General features: G+C 38.7%; 2 protein-coding genes across 3 annotated transcripts in view; one reads left to right on the forward strand and one right to left on the reverse strand.

Annotated features, from left to right (window-relative positions):
* The window catches only part of LOC149654345 (protein CEPU-1-like), a 64,147-nt gene that overhangs the window by 3,308 nt on the left and 43,607 nt on the right, over nt 1-17,232 (reverse strand). The gene's annotated exons all lie outside the window — the stretch shown is intronic.
* LOC149654346 (uncharacterized) lies at nt 14,043-16,981 on the forward strand. The gene is made up of 2 exons (XM_089845810.1): nt 14,043-14,897; nt 14,998-16,981. Exon 2 carries the CDS (start codon nt 15,142-15,144, stop codon nt 16,357-16,359), a length of 1,218 nt encoding a protein of 405 aa, XP_089701936.1. The 5' UTR covers nt 14,043-14,897; nt 14,998-15,141; the 3' UTR covers nt 16,360-16,981.

Below are 17,232 nucleotides of genomic sequence, written 5' to 3' on the forward strand. Positions count from 1 at the left end.
GGGAAATGAAAACAAAGCCTTTGTCGAGCAATCATCCGTAGTAATCAACGTTTTCACGCGCCGCGCGACCCAGACCAGAAAAGATAGGCCACCCCTACCGTTCTTTACCTTATATCCCCACAACGGGGCCCCCGGGCCTACAACGATCTCAAACTACTACCACACACTCTCTCCCCAACACATCTACGACTAGAATGATAAACAAAATCAGATTGGCTAAGGCGGGACTCCATCCTGAAGTTGCGTTTTATACCTTACTTCTTCTAGATGAACAGAATTGAAGAAACAAAGAAACAACTAGCCGTTGCACCAGATCACACGAGAAACACAGTCAATTTCGCAACGTAAACGAAATTTTCAGACTTTCTCTTATTTCCAGAGAAAAAGCTACAACTTTATTGTTCGTCTGTCTCAAGTGAGCATTGGGCTGCTCCGACTGCTCTACGAGTACTCGAAAATGCATAGCGTAAGGAGCAAAAGAAGCACAACGGAGCAAAGCAAACGGCAAAAATATTTCTAATCCATGTTAGTATATGGTATTCGAGAAATTTCAATTTTAAAATATTTAGAAACCAATATTGCAAAAGGGAAAAGACAACATTTAGGGGCTTTGAACTACATGCATTGTCTACGAGCGCCTGTAGAAATGTTTATCACGCTTAACTTCAATGTTCAAGGAGAAAACAGCTAACAGGGGCAAAATGATTTTGCATTACAAATTTTTTTAGAAACCAATATTGCAAAAGGGAAAAGACAACATTTAGGGGTTTTGAACTGCATGCATTGTCTACGAGCCCCTGTAGAAATGTTTATCACGCTGCACACTTGAATTCAAGGAGAAAACATCCATCAGGGGCAAAATTATTTTTATTATTTTATTTTGGTTTTAATTTCGCATTTACCCTTTTGGCGAAACTGTTCACCAATACGTTACTGTTTTAGACACGTTATATTTTATTGTTTTTGACACAATATAGTAAGGGCATGTAGCCATGATTCATGATGTAATGAGAAAATTTACAGCCTGCAAATTTATTCCTTTTCTTCATTCCGGTCCAGGAACGTGTTGGCGCCTTTTTGAATCTCGTATCCAATACTTCGTATCTAGCTATATTTAATTTTCACGAATGGATTTCGTTGCACGAGAGTGACCGCGCGCGCCATTTTACGACCTTCCAACGTAATTGACAAATGGATACTACTAAAAAAAACCCACGAAGATTCGGGGGGTCGGATAGTTATACTTTTATTGTAATGAATAGTTAAGGAAGACAAGGGATTTGAGTGAATATGTCCGACACCTTGCAAAGGTATATTTTTTCGTACGGCTTAATTTTTCATGGACTGGTCAAGCCAGGATAATACCGAGGTGTTTCGCAATCAGAATACTGAACTAGTGCGAGTAAATTAACCTTCCTTAAGTATCCGCAATGCAATATTTGTCTAGAGATACAATTTCCCCAACTTATCAATTTTTAATTAAATTTTGTTGCGAATTTTGTTAATTAATAAACGATGGAGGTAGACGAGCGACCAGACACAATTCTGAGAAATTATATATTGTGAGTTAAATCCCTACTAAGCTCCAAATACACGAATATTAAATTAAAATTAAAATTAACTTTAAGAAAACAAAGAGAATTAAGCCCCGAGGATAATTGCTAAGACAAACAAACTTCAAATTAATTATTAAGTTCCTATTCTGTACTAATAATAAATTGAAATATCACTTAAAGATTCTCTTTCATTTTTAAAAAAGTTTTCAAAAGAAATATTTAAAAATTAATAAAAACAACCAAATATCGAGTTTAAAAAGCATTTCATCTTGACCCTTCCTCCCATTGGTTAAAAAAATAAAAAAGGTGAAAGTTAAAAACATTAGAAAGTGATCCTAAATCCAGCCACCAATCCGTCAAGTACCGTGACATTCCGAAATTGATTATCGCGAAGTACTTAAAAGTCTTAGGAAAGATTAAGCTTTGTTCTTCTTAGATGAAATTGAAAACACTTCTCGGGTTATCAACTTTTGTTAAAATGTAATAGGCCGAGAGAGCCAAGCTGCCAAGAGTGTCTGTGGACAGTGTCGGGAAGCCGCTAGCTTACAAGCGTGCATTGCCAACCCGGCATCGTGGGTAGAATAAGAAGAAGATAGAGGGGAAAGGGACCAGGGGGCAAGGTTCAACTTGAATAATCGGAAATCAATAATTTGGGGAGGCTGAGTTTTGTCACAGTCGATAAATTCGAACTTCACCTCTCCCTTACCAGACACATTTAAAGGTAAAGCCTGAAAAATATACCATTTTTCATAAGTCTGGGGTTTTGAGCAGACGAAACATTGATAGGGTACATGAACAAAAGAGACGTTACACGTGACTTTGGTGGACTGGTAACCTTGAAGTTCTATCTAACGTCTATCTCAATGTTCCATCTTAAGCCTTTGTGAAGCAGACGATCCTGCGCTCCCCCCTTTACTTCACTCTTTATATCATAACAACGTTTCTTGATTTCCTGGGTATTTTGATACTATTCCTTGAAACTTTTAGACGGGGTGTCGAAGGGAAAAAAGGTTACTTTTTTTAAAGGGGGGTTTTGGGAGCAGGCCGAACCACATATTATTTCTAGAGCGGTGATGCAGCTGCTAACGGGGGTATCCTATATAGATTCTCAAAAGTGATACCGATGAAAATCGTTTCCGCCACTGCTGCTGGATGCCCTTTTTTCTGGAGATGTGATCGCTATGCATTTTAATAGAATACTTTTCGTGAATAAATCCTCTTCAGAGTCACTCTAGGGACACTGGGATACTTGTACCTTCAACCGTAAGTCCCCTTCTATAATTACAAAAAGAGTCAAGGTTCCGCATACCAAAGTTGAACCGATTTGAATCCTTGCCAATATTCGGTATCGCCATTGTATAACCTTTGATCTGTTTATTTCGTTTTTCCTAAGCCTTGGCTATTGAAATATCATACAACCAAAGATGGCTGTCCATACAATCCAAGGCATTAAATATGTTAGAACTTAATTAAACGTAGGTATCAGTTTTAAAGACTGACTAGTAGCTTTTAATAGGTCATAAAGATCGTTGACGGTGGCGTAATTGAGAAGGTATGAGCTGTTAGTGTACACCTAACTGCAACGAATCAATACGAGTATCCCCTTGATAAGTGGAAATAATTAAAAGCTTTTTACTTTGGCTTCTACGTTTAAAAAGCTTTTGATCCTCCGTTAGGAACTCTTTTCTCGATCAGGCCAAAAGAAAAAACTCGATTCCATTTCAACATGATCTGCAAGCCATACTATTGTCACGTTTCAGAACCTAGCTTGCTTACTTAACCACTAAAAAACACTGTTTTCATAATCTAAATTTTAGTTAAAATTCAAGTGCTATCGCCGTATATCTCTTGGTGGTTCAAGACGAAAACCACCTACTGACATTGACCCCAATAAACCCGATGAACCCTTAATTCCACAGGGGTTTAAAAATCCAACTCCGTAACAAAAGCAATCGAGCTTTAGTAAGAGTTGGTATTATCAACTGGGCCAGATTTTAATCCTAATTCCTACAGGGTTTCTTCAAAAGGCCGCTTGACTCCAGACCTCTTCTCTCCTCTCAGTACAAAGTCTTTCCGCGGCTTGATTTTCCATTGAAAAAGTATACCCTTTTAATTCTGACAGAGGGCCGCGCCCGCATTGTATTCCACGAGTGTTCTTGTTGAGACAGAAGACTAAATTCGAAGTAGATTACCCCGAGTTCTCCACTCAGAATGAGGGTTCATTTACAATGGTTTACTTCAATTACCTCTATGTAATAAACTTCTAGTTACTATACACTGTACATACAGCGCATTAAGCATTCTATCCCAATGGTAATCAATAAGGCAACCAAACTTTAGTTGAGAGAGAGAGCGAGAGAGAGAGAGAGAGAGAGAGAGAGAGAGTGAGATTCTTTGGAAGGTTCCTGTTTTCGCATCAGAGTTCGGAGCTGGAGTCAGTGACGATTGATGAATGTTAGCGCGGTTTTTCCCGCCCTACCTCGCTGCCCACCCTGGGGAATATCAGGGGCTCCCTTCAACGCCTAGATCTATGCAGGATCCCGGCGGGAACTCCCGGGAAAGGTACATTATTAGGTACGAAGGGAAATTTTCTCTCCCCGGAAATCTGGAATACGTAAAACAAAGATGATTCTGATTTCCCTATAACACGAATTTTGAAGAACAAAGAAAGAGAATCCGCAAGTGGAGGCGAAGTTTAAGCAAACCACGGGAGACGTACGGGACTTGTTGGCTTATAAAATTCTGTATTGAATAATGGACCTTGAGTTAAATAAACTCCAGTTTCATTACTGCAAGCTGTACAAACATAAATTTGGAAATACTCCTTGACACAAACTGCGTTATAATCTAGGACTACCATTACTCCATCATGCAGTATTTCAACTCCGTTGAGGCATACTCCTTGTAACGTATAAGGCGCGTAATCCGTATGCAAAACTCGGAAAACAATCAGAAATGACGATAATATTGTCTCAAAGATCAAAATCCCGTATTTCGATTATAGGAACAGTAACAATTTTCACGGCCCATCAACTTAAATTTGTTCCTTCGCTAGCGAACAACGGATTTAACGCTACAATGCAAATTTCGAATTATAATAAAGATTGCATCGAGCGGTCAAGCGAACTACTTCGCGTGCTCTTGTGGTCAAGGTATACTAGAAGTAGATTTAGTGATCGACACATATTAAATTTTTGGGTGTAGTTTAAATGGGTCGTCATATTTCTGTTTTGCCGAGCATCGAATATTCGTGAAGCACCTTTTCCCCCTCATACCAATATCCACGACTAAGTCCGAATCTATGGTTTGGAAGGAGGGGGGCATTGGACCACGAATACCACGACTAACACAGAACAGTGGTTTCTAAACCTGACCTCGACCGTCAAATAGGTTATATATATTACACCACGTTTGATGTCTTAACCAATTTGAAGTTAGCTTGAGTGTTCCTTTAAGGACGGTGTTGAAGGTTGGTGAATAGTCAATCATCAATCTTCCCGAACGTCAATAATTTGAAGCGTGAATGGTGGCCGGTACCTAACTCCCGATTTGTTTTAAAGAATAAACTGAATAGCCTCTGTATGCACATCAACTTCAAGAGATTGAAGTAGATGCTGCATAAAGATCAAGTTAACTTTTCGGGGTCAATGACACTTCAAAATGGTATTAAATTCGACTAGGCATTTCGGTAGAAGTGGATTACGCCAAGTGTATAATAATCTTATTTCTTCTAGAGTGAATGCGAGTACAGCCTAAAATAAATACTTCAAATAGATCCACTTAAAGACGGTGTGATTCGATTATTTCCGATGCAATTCTTAGAAGCATTAAAGCAATCGCACGTAAATAAAACCCTATTCGAAGTTGCCAAGGAATAGGTTTCGAGTCCATAGTAAACGAGTTTCTTAAACAGCTTTAGTTTTAGCTTGGGGAAATGCTAATGAACTTCCGCATTAATTAAGGTGGTAGCAAAACGTTATTTAGTACGAATAAAAACCAACAGGTGGTACTGATATTCATTATACAGGAGCCTTAAATACTGTATCACTCCGGATCTGAACTGAACTCACGAATCACCGAGATACTAAACAGTTCAAAACATTTGTACTAGGAAAGAATTCTGGGGGTAAACTTCGATTAGAATTAGTTCACTTATGTCTAGACTAACTGGGTCGTCTACAAGCTCATAAGAGAAAGATTTTCATGAGTCATCACTGCAGCCAGCTCAAGGGGAGGGGTGAAATTGATAGAAAGAAACCCTGGATGTATGTGATGAGAGGGTGCAGCGAGGAAAACTGGGGGAATAGTCTTGACAAGCGACTATAGCCAGTCGAGTCGGGCGCATTGACTAATTTGGTAGATGCTCGAAAAGAAAGAGACTTTTAGCCTCTCCGACTAACTTAATTAGGCAATGCAGTGATACGCTGCATGGTTAAACATCGCTGAAAGCGTTCGCTTGTACTACATACAATTAACGCTACTCGCTCAGACAACAATGCTCGCGTTACCCGAATCAAAAACCACCTATCTTTATTCTTTAGCCATCGAAAGATACCAGAGTTTCGCTATGAAATATATTGAGACCACTCTTTTGTCTCTAATACGGACCTATCTTTGCTAACCAAGAATTTATATACGAACACACACACTAGAAATGCCCAAGGGCCAGCCGAGGGTTTCTAATTCGGAATGGTTATAGGAGTAAGAAACACATTCAGATATCATATTTTTTTCATGTCTCCTGGTTGACTAAGTCTTCTACGTAGTTTACTCGTGAAAACATGAAGAGATAGAAGGGTTTGCAACAATAAAACGATATTTTTTTTTTTTTGGAAATCGTGTGAACAGTATTCCACTCCTTTACGTATAATTCTTTCTGGTTGTCGTTTGAGCTAAGAACTAAGGTTGAAAAGAGTCTGGAAGGAATGAGGAGCACACTAGTGTCTGAACGTAAAAACAATACAGGTTGTCCCTGTCCCTCTTACCGGGGGGAAAAGAACAGAACGTAGTACGTTTGCTCTTCTGATCAACGCTAAGACACCAAGGCCTAAGAGGATGGGAGGGTATAGGTCAAGAGAGGATTCTGTTCGCGATGCAAAAAGCGACAGAGAGAGAGAGAGAACAGCTAAGCCTACTTTTGGCGTTACACTATAGATCGTTCCCCAATCCTATTAAGGGATCGTCCTTTCCGCTTCTTAACCCTTGGTCCTTCCATGACGCGCTCCCTACACACATAGACACTTATACGCCCGCGTGTCCCGTCTTTTCATCGCTCTCCCCTATATACTAAAACAAAACTTTCAGACCCGACTTCCTGTCCATGCTGCGTTGCAACGTGTTTCATCAGAAGTTGATAATAATTCCAGTTTTGTTTTGAAGTATAAAGCTTCAGGATATCCGGGTTATCTTTGAATATATAATAGCAAAAGAAAAAAATGTCTTAAAGTATATACCTAAATCTTTGAAACTTCCGACAACGAAACGAAAATGAGGTTATTTCAAAGTTCCAACTTTCAAGGGGGGTAGGCGAAGACTATTGTTTATCCATTGGTAAAATGGAACTGTGGGGGGGGGGAATTGTATATTTTCTCCAGTTAAGGATGAGCCAATGGTAAAGTTACGTCTTAAAACGGAAAAGGTCTCTTTTTACTTTATTTAAGAGATGCAAGAACAGAAAAGAAAAGCTCTGATCTGCTCCTTCGCAAGAAAATAACGAATAAATCTTCTGGTTAGAGCGAGAGACGTTGAAGAAACATCTTCGCTGACGTAACAAGATGCTCGCGACTGTTTAACATAGTTAAAAATAACTCTAGCATTTGGCAAGACGTAGCTGGTGCATGTACAGCACTTGGAAATTTTGTTAAGGAATATCTAGTCTAAGACCTAAAGCCAATAACTTTCCTAATGCAGATGAACTCCAGAAAAGATCAGTAGACCCTGAATCCTATTTGATGTCAGGGTTTAAAAAGGCATTAGACATCGTACCTTCTATGGAAGAGTATTGCGTTGGTAAAACGTCTCGTGATGAAAAGGGGTCGCTATAGGAGAGCAGAACTTAAATATTGATGCTCGGCTGAATTTCAATCATGGGCGCAAGGATACGTACATTTTTAAAGACTTCCAATGGATAAAAGACGTCGCCAACGAATATTATTAACCTATTTAAAAATCTTCGCTTCTTTTCAAGTGGTTCGATTTAAATTATATGTACGTGGTAAGAAGGCGCCAAGAAATATTCTAGGCTTCAGTTGTTGCGCGTGAGGCCAAAAAAGAATTCGCACATAGTTACGGGTCAGTGTCAGAACGTTCCATCATGACATGCCCTCTTTCGGAATAAATTTAGGAAGGGAGCTTCTATACAGGGTGGAAAACTTTACCAGTGACCACTCTAGAACGAAGTGGACGTCATACCTTAAGAAAATAAATAAACCAAAGTCCTATACTAGACACCGCTGTCGTTAGCTGTTACTTAGACTCTGGTCTCCACCCTGTATAAAGAAAAATCCTTTCTTTTTCTATATACCAAGCTATAGCTCCAATCCCCAAACTAAAATCTACTATACTTGATATAGAGTCATGCTGCAGAGAACCCACGCGGTTTTTCTTTTTTAAATAAAAACACTAAATCCACAGATATATAAGCGAGATATTTCTTCAAGTGGAAACGTAACTTTACCTATAGGAAACGTACTTAGCAGCCAAAGTTTTACCACAAAGCATACTCCATATATTCCATATATTCGTGGAGTAGTTACGAGGGACTCGCTGTTCAATTGCCGAGTATATCGAGTATGGGTTACCAATAAGTAATCTAATTTGGTTTCGTTTCCACTTTAAGTATATTGTGAGGGCGGCCGGGACTTTGAAAAACTTTGAAGAGTATAGGGGATATACTGTCTTAGGGCAAGCGGGTTTATCCCATAAGAAAGTGTCCAAACACTTAAGCCAATAAGATGTCATTTCTTCAACGGCGGTATATATATATATATGTATGTATAGACCAGAACCAATACTTCGATAATATTTTTCCCGAGCTAAAGCCGCTTATTACAGAGGGTTCTAGCTGGACACTGGCTAGAATTGAGCGGGGCATCAGGCCAAAGCGAGCCCAGGTGTACAACGAAAGACCCTGGGTGCAATTATTATCCAAAGAGTGGACCCAAGCACCTACCGAAGGACAGAATTACGTCCGAAAGGAGATCAAGTTACTGTCTTATATATATACACAAAATAATTGATTTTTTTAGCACACGGCAATTCTTCTTCTAACTGGACTCTCGCGCCATGGCCTGCGAGTGATGATGTTCAAATCACCTGAAGTCAGTTTATATTAGGACTCCCAACAGTATTAATCTGTTAAACTGATTAATTAATGCCATCATGAGGTCAGGTATCAGTGATACAAAAACATTAAACGGTCATACTAGTGTTAGCGGAAATGTTACGATCTCTAGTGATGATCATTTAAGAACAATTTGTCATTAATACACGCAAGGATACCTATTCCAGCGATGGGTTGGAAAAGGTAAAAGAAAGTAACTTTCTCGTTCCACGAACTGGGGCTTTTTTCTTCTCTCTCTCTCTCTCTCTCCCTCTCTTTGGGTTCCCCTTTCTTGATATAATTGTTTTCCAGCCTTCTTACAAGTAACAGGCAATTCCAGGTCAGCCGCGATAGGGGCTTTACTTGTTTACGCTAAGGTATACGAGCCGGATCTGCCTTGGGTATTATAAAGTGATATATTTTTCACTAAGTAAAGGAAATCCAAGCTACCTTGACTTCATTCATCTACAATATAATATACTTTGTCTTATACAAAGGATAGTACATTTAGGCCTAGTAATAAAGTAAACGTCAATCTAACGTCAGCATTCAGTTGTTCAAATTAACATTTGCTAACATTGAAATTTATACGTTCGGGCGTGAACGCTGTACGCTAACTGTTCCATATTGTTGGGTGGTGTGTTTACCACGGGCCAAGCTATATCCGTCAGGTTTTCCTTATCAAATCAAGGCCGAAGATAGTGTGCAATAGGGAAGAGTGTAAAAATATTTCTGTGCATGCACGGTGTCTTTACAGGAAAAGCTCCAGGCTATAGAGGAGCAAGAGAAGAAAAAGCAGAAAGAATTGGGCGAAGCCGAAGGGATAGAGAATCGATCTATTTAACTAGCTCGTGGTCTATCCTGGTCAATTCCTCCATTCCTAATAGGATTTACTATCCCAACCGCGCACCTTATATTATATATATATTGCTTATGCATTGAGGCTCAGGGTTATATATTGGCAGCTTTTTTTATCCGTTATTCATTGACAAATAACGATTCAAACGCTTTTATGACGACCATAAATCCACTTGTGGTTTCATTTTTATACAGGATTAAAGCACGCACCTCCGAGTAAGAATTCATAACATGGACTGATAGTTTTCCTGATTGCGCAAGTTTTGAGTTGTTTGTTTGTTTGTTGTTGTCGTTAGGATGGGTGGACATTATGTCGGGGGAAATACATCATTTTCAGGCTAGGATGATCCATACCATTTACACAAGGAGAAAAGTCCTACTTAGAGGACAAAATAGTCGGTGTTTGTGCTCTAAGTAGCCTGGTCTCCTTGTGTAAATGGTATGAATCATCCTAGCCTGAAAATGATGTATATAAAGTGGGAATTTCTACCTGAAGGACCCTGTCGACGTAAAACAGATGGGCAGACATACTAGGGGGGTTGATCCATTATGGTCTCTGCGCACTCTCAGGATCCGAAACGCCTACAGCTCAGGCGCCATAAGCTAGATGGTGGATTCATCGCAATGATGTATTAAGCGGAGTCAACTTTTGAATGTTCACAGGATATTTTAGGAATAGAAGCTTTGACAGGCCCGATTGATACCTACCCTAAACTTAGTTTAGAATTATTTTACTTATGACGTGCTCGAGTTTGGTTTGGCGCGCAAACTGCAAGCGGACATTATTATAAAGACTCCTTGCGGTATACTAATTAATTGATAATGCGTATTCCAAATTTGTGAATGATCCAAAGCCTAGCTAGCGTACGTAACAACATTTTTATTTCTCGTTGCAAAGGATCCATCCAATTAGCAGTCTTTATTGTCCTAACCTTAAGAGCTAGTTGGCGCGCGCCTAGGACCACCACAAGTAAAGAGTCCAGAAAGGAAACGAAATCCGTACTTCAGGGACACTTCAAAGATATGGTTTGGTTAGACAAGGTACGTACCCTTGTTTCCTGGAAGAAAATTTTCAAAGGCTAGTTTTAATTCTATTAAGAAGGAGAGAAAGCAAGGACGATTGGCGTGTCCGAGGTTAGTTAGGGGCGGGCGGGCGGGCGGGGGCTTTTAGCGCCGTAGAGAAGTCGGGGGTTGCCAAACCATTTAACTCAATTAACTATACGGCAAAAGGGTATATATAGGAAACGTACTTTTTACCGTCGGCTAGCTCGAGGAAAACAAAACTACAAAAGTCAATACCGAAAGTAGCCTATACTTTTCGTTGAGAAAGTGCACGGTGTGCAGTGTGCACCAGGCGCTAGAAGAAGAAGCAACCGTTTTCCAAGGCGAAGGTTGCGGGCTTTGACGCCCGGGAGGAGGCGTGCTCCTGTCAATAGAAAGACTCGAGAGGTAATTGAGTTAACTGGCTTAGGGAACCCTGATCGATTTTCCTCCTTGGTTTCCCCTAAGTGCTACGCGTTAGTTTGCGGTACTGCGCCCACTACCCGTCTCGTCCCACCATACCATGCCAACTGCTCCAAGCTTCTTTTATACCCTCGCAATCACAAAGGTTTTAAGACTTGTTGGTAGCAAGACGTTTCTTTGACTGAGAACTTCGTACAGAGGGCGTGTTAGGGGATAGTTAAGATTCAACCAATTGTCATCCAGAACTGACTGTTTAAATCTAGGAGTACAGAGGGTTGCATATCCTCATAGATAATAAATTTTATTATCTATGAAATCCTACAGGACAAGCATGAAATTGCAGTACATCAATGTCATTCAAAACTCGCTGCTTAAACCTAGGCTTACGAAGGATGTAAAATAAAATCTGTATTATTTCTGGTGGTATATCAAGGTCACTTTCATAAGATTAACCAATTATCTTTAGAGCAAAGCTTGTGATGGGGAAGTAAAACTGTATTCCTACGAGCTCCCTGCATATGCAAAAGATCTCAAAAAATATTTTTTTAAATTGTCACGCTTATCTTGTTCACGTGTTTTTTTCTGGAGACTAGGCATTGGTATATAAAGCAGTACACTCTTTCTTTTAGGAATTTCATTGGAAGAGGGGAAGAGAGAGAGAGGGCGCCACCATAGAAATTCCATTGGTCTTTTTCAGTGGAAAAGCGTCGTAATTGGCTTTTTTGAATTCATTCCCATTGATTTCTTATATTCCATCTCCCCTTTCCCACATCCCCCCTCAGTTTATTCGCTCCAGGGCTAAGAAGGTATATACGCGAATGTCTAGTCTATGGTTTGGAAAGCAAAAATACCACCAGGAAAGTGAACGGGGAAAAAAACGCCTTGGGGCCACGTACTCATGACCAGAAAAAATATATTCCACCTTAATTGGTAAACCAGATTTTAGCGACAAATAAAAGTTTTTTGCGACATTTCTTTTTATACCATTTTAACCCTTCCCAATTAAGTAAATTAATCTGAAATACTCAATAATAACTTTTATACAGGGTGTTCCACAAAAGGAGGTGGTAGGGCCGAAGAACAATGGGGTGATTTTGAGTTCTAAATGTACTCTAAATAAGTTATGATAATTGTTTCACTCTTTTGGTGAACTACATTAACAACTTCGGTGTAATATACTTCTGTAACTTACTTTTAAAAGACATAGCTAGATAGATACACACACAGTGTTAGGCAAAGTTTTCTTCGAGTAATTTTTCATTTGAATAATTGATTTATTTATTTATCCGTTACAATGGGACCGAATTTGTAACGTATAATGATGTTGAAGGAAATACAATAACTAAATTAATTTAATTTAACGTATTTTTCTTTTAATTTAACCGTATTCTAAATTGAAAGAATAAGGGCTTAGATTTCGCTATAAAATTAAAATAAAGTTTCCGCCCTGTATTTAAAAACAACTACCCTCTAATCTCAACACGGTTTAGTTATTTCAAAGTGATAAGAAACAAACGATATAGGCCTGGTTAAGAAAAACTAATATTGTTATATCAGCAGACGGTATAGTGATTATACGCTCGTGTTAACTTAATTTCGTTTTAAAATTTAAGGATGGGTAGAACTATCTTAACGTAATCTCGAGACCGACGACGACGATTTGAGACTGACTGGAGGTTATAGGCCTACGTATTTCGGAAGCAACGGAGCGTCTTTAAAGCTTCGGGATAACCCTCAATTTCCTCTTTGGTAAGCTCGGCATAGTTCATACCATCCCACAATTCCATGCCTGCTATACTCTAAATATGCAAATACATTTTTCAACCCAAAACCAAACCAAATATAAAGGGCTTTTCCATTTCATTGATGTTTTTTTTTAGTTCGGATAAGTCTAAATTTCTGTTATTATTAACAATCCGCGTGCTTCTCTCTCATAATCAGGGCCATGTGTATGTAGTTAAGCCTTTGGATAAGGGTTTTTAGGTTTCCTCTAATGTACCTTCAAATTGAGACCGAGGACAAACCGCGTAGTAACATCAGCATTTTATCTCAAAAGGAGATTCTTCTTTTTTAGAGTAAGAGAGAGAGAGATGCGTTTCGAGGGATGAATGACATATGTTTATGATACTCTAAGTTGCTAAATGGGTCCCAGGTCCGCTTGAACGGATTTAAAGGGATGTACATCGCGTTACGTAGGGGGCGTGTCAAGAACTATATTTTGAAGTAGTAGCGTGCCTATTTCTTGGAGTTGTGATTGGGCAAAGTCAAGGGGATGTAAGCGTCGAACTACTAATCGCGCATGCCCCGTAGAGCTCTATTTGTATTCAAGCAGCTTATCTCTACTTCAAGACACTGTTATCAATGTTAGAATGGGACATTTACGTAACGCAACTTAGTGGAGAATTGAGTTTACTTATGGTTTTGGGGTATAAAGATGACGCGCGTCTGTTACAGACCGTTTACGCCAAATCAGGTCTAAGTGCGTAAGGTTTTCTGATGGAATTCGACGACCGCCGCCTCTTTACGAATGCGCCCATATTTTTGACTGACTTCATCCCTCTAAGAAGTGATACTAAAATGATCCGGCAATATTTTTATTCCTCTCATCTATGTAAAAGACCCGAAGACTTTCGAAAGTTGTCTATTGATTGATTCATTCTTCTACCTCTTAAAATTATTTCATCTTAAATATGAACCTAATAAAATATTTAAAACATTCAAAATAGTTTTAAAACCAATACTTTTAAAAGAGACTTCATAAATACCAAGACTTTAAAGGCCAAATATCACTAAAAATCCTTTACCTATATATATCACACGTTACTCGTTTGGTATAGGGGTCAGTCCACGTGAAATCACCGAACGATGTCACCATGGGTAAACCGATTTTTTTCAAAGTTTACATACACTTTAAGCAAGCCTTAGAACTAATGATGGCGAGTTTTTAGGACTAAATACTGAAAAGTTTTTGAGATACGACAGTTTTAGTATAACCCTTGTTTTTTGCAGTGCACATTTAACAAATTCGGGTCTCTCCACATAAAGTGGAATAACTTTTCTTCTATTCCATATATTTAAATGAAAATTGAGTTTCTTATGCATCTTTTCACGAGAAATGGACTAGTCTTGTTGAAATATTTCTAAAAATTCGGGTTTCGGCGTTATTAACACGCCAACCGAAAAAAACATTTTTTCGGGGGGTCCCATTCGGAGGGGAAAATGGCGATGTCAGAATATAGCATTCCCAATTATATGAGCTATTTTCAAGGCCCAGTGGGCAGGCCTTTCCAGTGATACTAAAATATTTTTATATATTTGGTTTTCTCTAAGATTTCCACGCGAAATTCTGATTTCATGATTTTTCCTAAAATTACAAATTATTAAAGGAATTCAAAATTCTTTAAACAAAGTTTTCAACTATGAAGCTTTATTTGCAGCAGGATTATTTACTAGACAGTATTAGATCTATATATAAACATGTTTTAATGTCAATGCCTTAATAATTTCCAGTTCGTTTTCCGTTAGTTTCAAAATCCTAGCTCTTGAACCAGTGGCTGTTGGATCTGATACGAAGCACAAAATTGAGTTAAGAGGAACATGGCAAATATCATCAATTAAAGGCCAAGAGAGATGATTGGAATTCGGGTCTCGTTTCATAAACTTTAGGAGAAAATCATTTTCTTCCCTGAACTTTTCGAGTACTAAAGCAATATACCAATCTTTATACACCAATGTGTGTGTATGTGAAGTTCATCAAAACATAAAGTTAAATGACAGCTGCTCTACCAATTAAAGCAGATTATAAAACTCTAATGATGAAACAAGTATGCGACATCGACGAACGCCAATGCATGCTTCACGGCTGTGTGAACTGTCCTGGGGAATTGGAGTTTTCTAAATACTTGAGAGCTTTATTTGAAGAAAAGGAAATGGATTCTGGTGATGAGATTACTTATAAAATATGGTTACATCAGTGATGGGCGAATAAAATTAATTGACATCACAGAAAGTATAAGCGATTTCGTTGACAATTTTGGCAACCGTATTCGTCGAGCAATTCCGCATCATTTCATTGCCAAATCCCAGGGGTCATACTTAAGGAAAATTAAAGAAAACCTTCCCCAAGATCACGTTGTGACACTTTTGGACTTTACTGAAAACTACTCTTTCGTCGTTCAAGATGCTGTTCAAGGTTTTCACTGGGAAAACAGTCAGGCAACATTGCATCCATTTGTAACATACTACAAAAAGGAAACAAATTTGAACTGTTTAAGCTCTTGCACTATTAGTGACGAAATGGACCATGGTGCCGGATCAGTTCACTGTTTCGTAAACATTTTTGTTAAACACCTCCTTTCTGTTTTTCCAAATTTAAAACACATTCATTACTTCAGTGATGGAGCAGCGTCACAATACAAAAATTGCAAAAATTGGTTGAACCTTTGTCACCACGAGGCTGACTTCGGTGTTCCTGCAGATTGGAATTTTTTCGCAACAAGTCATGGGAAAAGTCCGTGTGACGGAATTGGAGGGACGGTAAAACGCTTGGTCACGAGAGCATCTCTGCAACAACCCTTAGACAAGCAAATTGTTACTCCAATTCAGTTTTTCGAATGGGCCGAGGCGCGCATAGAGTCCATAAAGTTCATTTATGTTAGCAAAGAAGAAGTCCAGCAACATCACGAAAAGATTGACGACAGGCTATCTAAAGCTTCAACTATTGTTGGTACCCGAAGCCACTACAGATTTGTGCCAGTGTCAAAATTTGAACTAATGATGTACCGCATATCTGAAGACGAATTTGGATCAAAAGTCAAAGTCGTGCAAGAAAATTCGCGAACAGAGAATCTCATTCAATTTGGTGATATATCAATTGGGCATTATGTCGCAGCGATGTACGATAAAGATTGGTATATTGCTTTAGTACTCGAAAAGTTCAGGGAAGAAAATGATTTTCTCCTAAAGTTTATGAAACGAGACCCGAATTCCAATCATCTCTCTTGGCCTTTAATTGATGATATTTGCCATGTTCCTCTTAACTCAATTTTGTGCTTCGTATCAGATCCAACAGCCACTGGTTCAAGAGCTAGGATTTTGAAACTAACGGAAAACGAACTGGAAATTATTAAGGCATTGACATTAAAACATGTTTATATATAGATCTAATACTGTCTAGTAAATAATCCTGCTGCAAATAAAGCTTCATAGTTGAAAACTTTGTTTAAAGAATTTTGAATTCCTTTAATAATTTGTAATTTTAGGAAAAATCATGAAATCAGAATTTCGCGTGGAAATCTTAGAGAAAACCAAATATATAAAAATATTTTAGTATCACTGGAAAGGCCTGCCCACTGGGCCTTGAAAATAGCTCATATAATTGGGAATGCTATATTCTGACATCGCCATTTTCCCCTCCGAATGGGACCCCCCGAAAAAATGTTTTTTTCGGTTGGCGTGTTAATAACGCCGAAACCCGAATTTTTAGAAATATTTCAACAAGACTAGTCCATTTCTCGTGAAAAGATGCATAAGAAACTCAATTTTCATTTAAATATATGGAATAGAAGAAAAGTTATTCCACTTTATGTGGAGAGACCCGAATTTGTTAAATGTGCACTGCAAAAAACAAGGGTTATACTAAAACTGTCGTATCTCAAAAACTTTTCAGTATTTAGTCCTAAAAACTCGCCATCATTAGTTTTAAGGCTTGCTTAAAGTGTATGTAAACTTTGAAAAAAATCGGTTTACCCATGGTGACATCGTTCGGTGATTTCACGTGGACTGACCCCTAGGCCTTTCTATTTCAAAAACGCTATAGTTTACTTGTACTTCAAACCTCGCGTTGTATAACACGAGTCTTAATGTTTAACTTTGACCTTTGCCCCCTTACGAACCAGTGGATATATGTTTCTCTTTTTTCTCCTATCCCGGAAGATTATCCGATGAAAGGAAAGTGGTCCGGTACACGGAGGAAGGAAGGAAGGGAGGGAGGGAGCTGATGGGACGATTGAAGGTCAACATATTTTATCCCGA

The sequence above is a fragment of the Phalangium opilio genome, unplaced genomic scaffold, assembly GCF_054372755.1.
Source record: "Phalangium opilio isolate 3A_F unplaced genomic scaffold, DU_Popi_V2 ptg000079l_1, whole genome shotgun sequence".
Classification (NCBI taxonomy): domain Eukaryota; kingdom Metazoa; phylum Arthropoda; class Arachnida; order Opiliones; family Phalangiidae; genus Phalangium; species Phalangium opilio.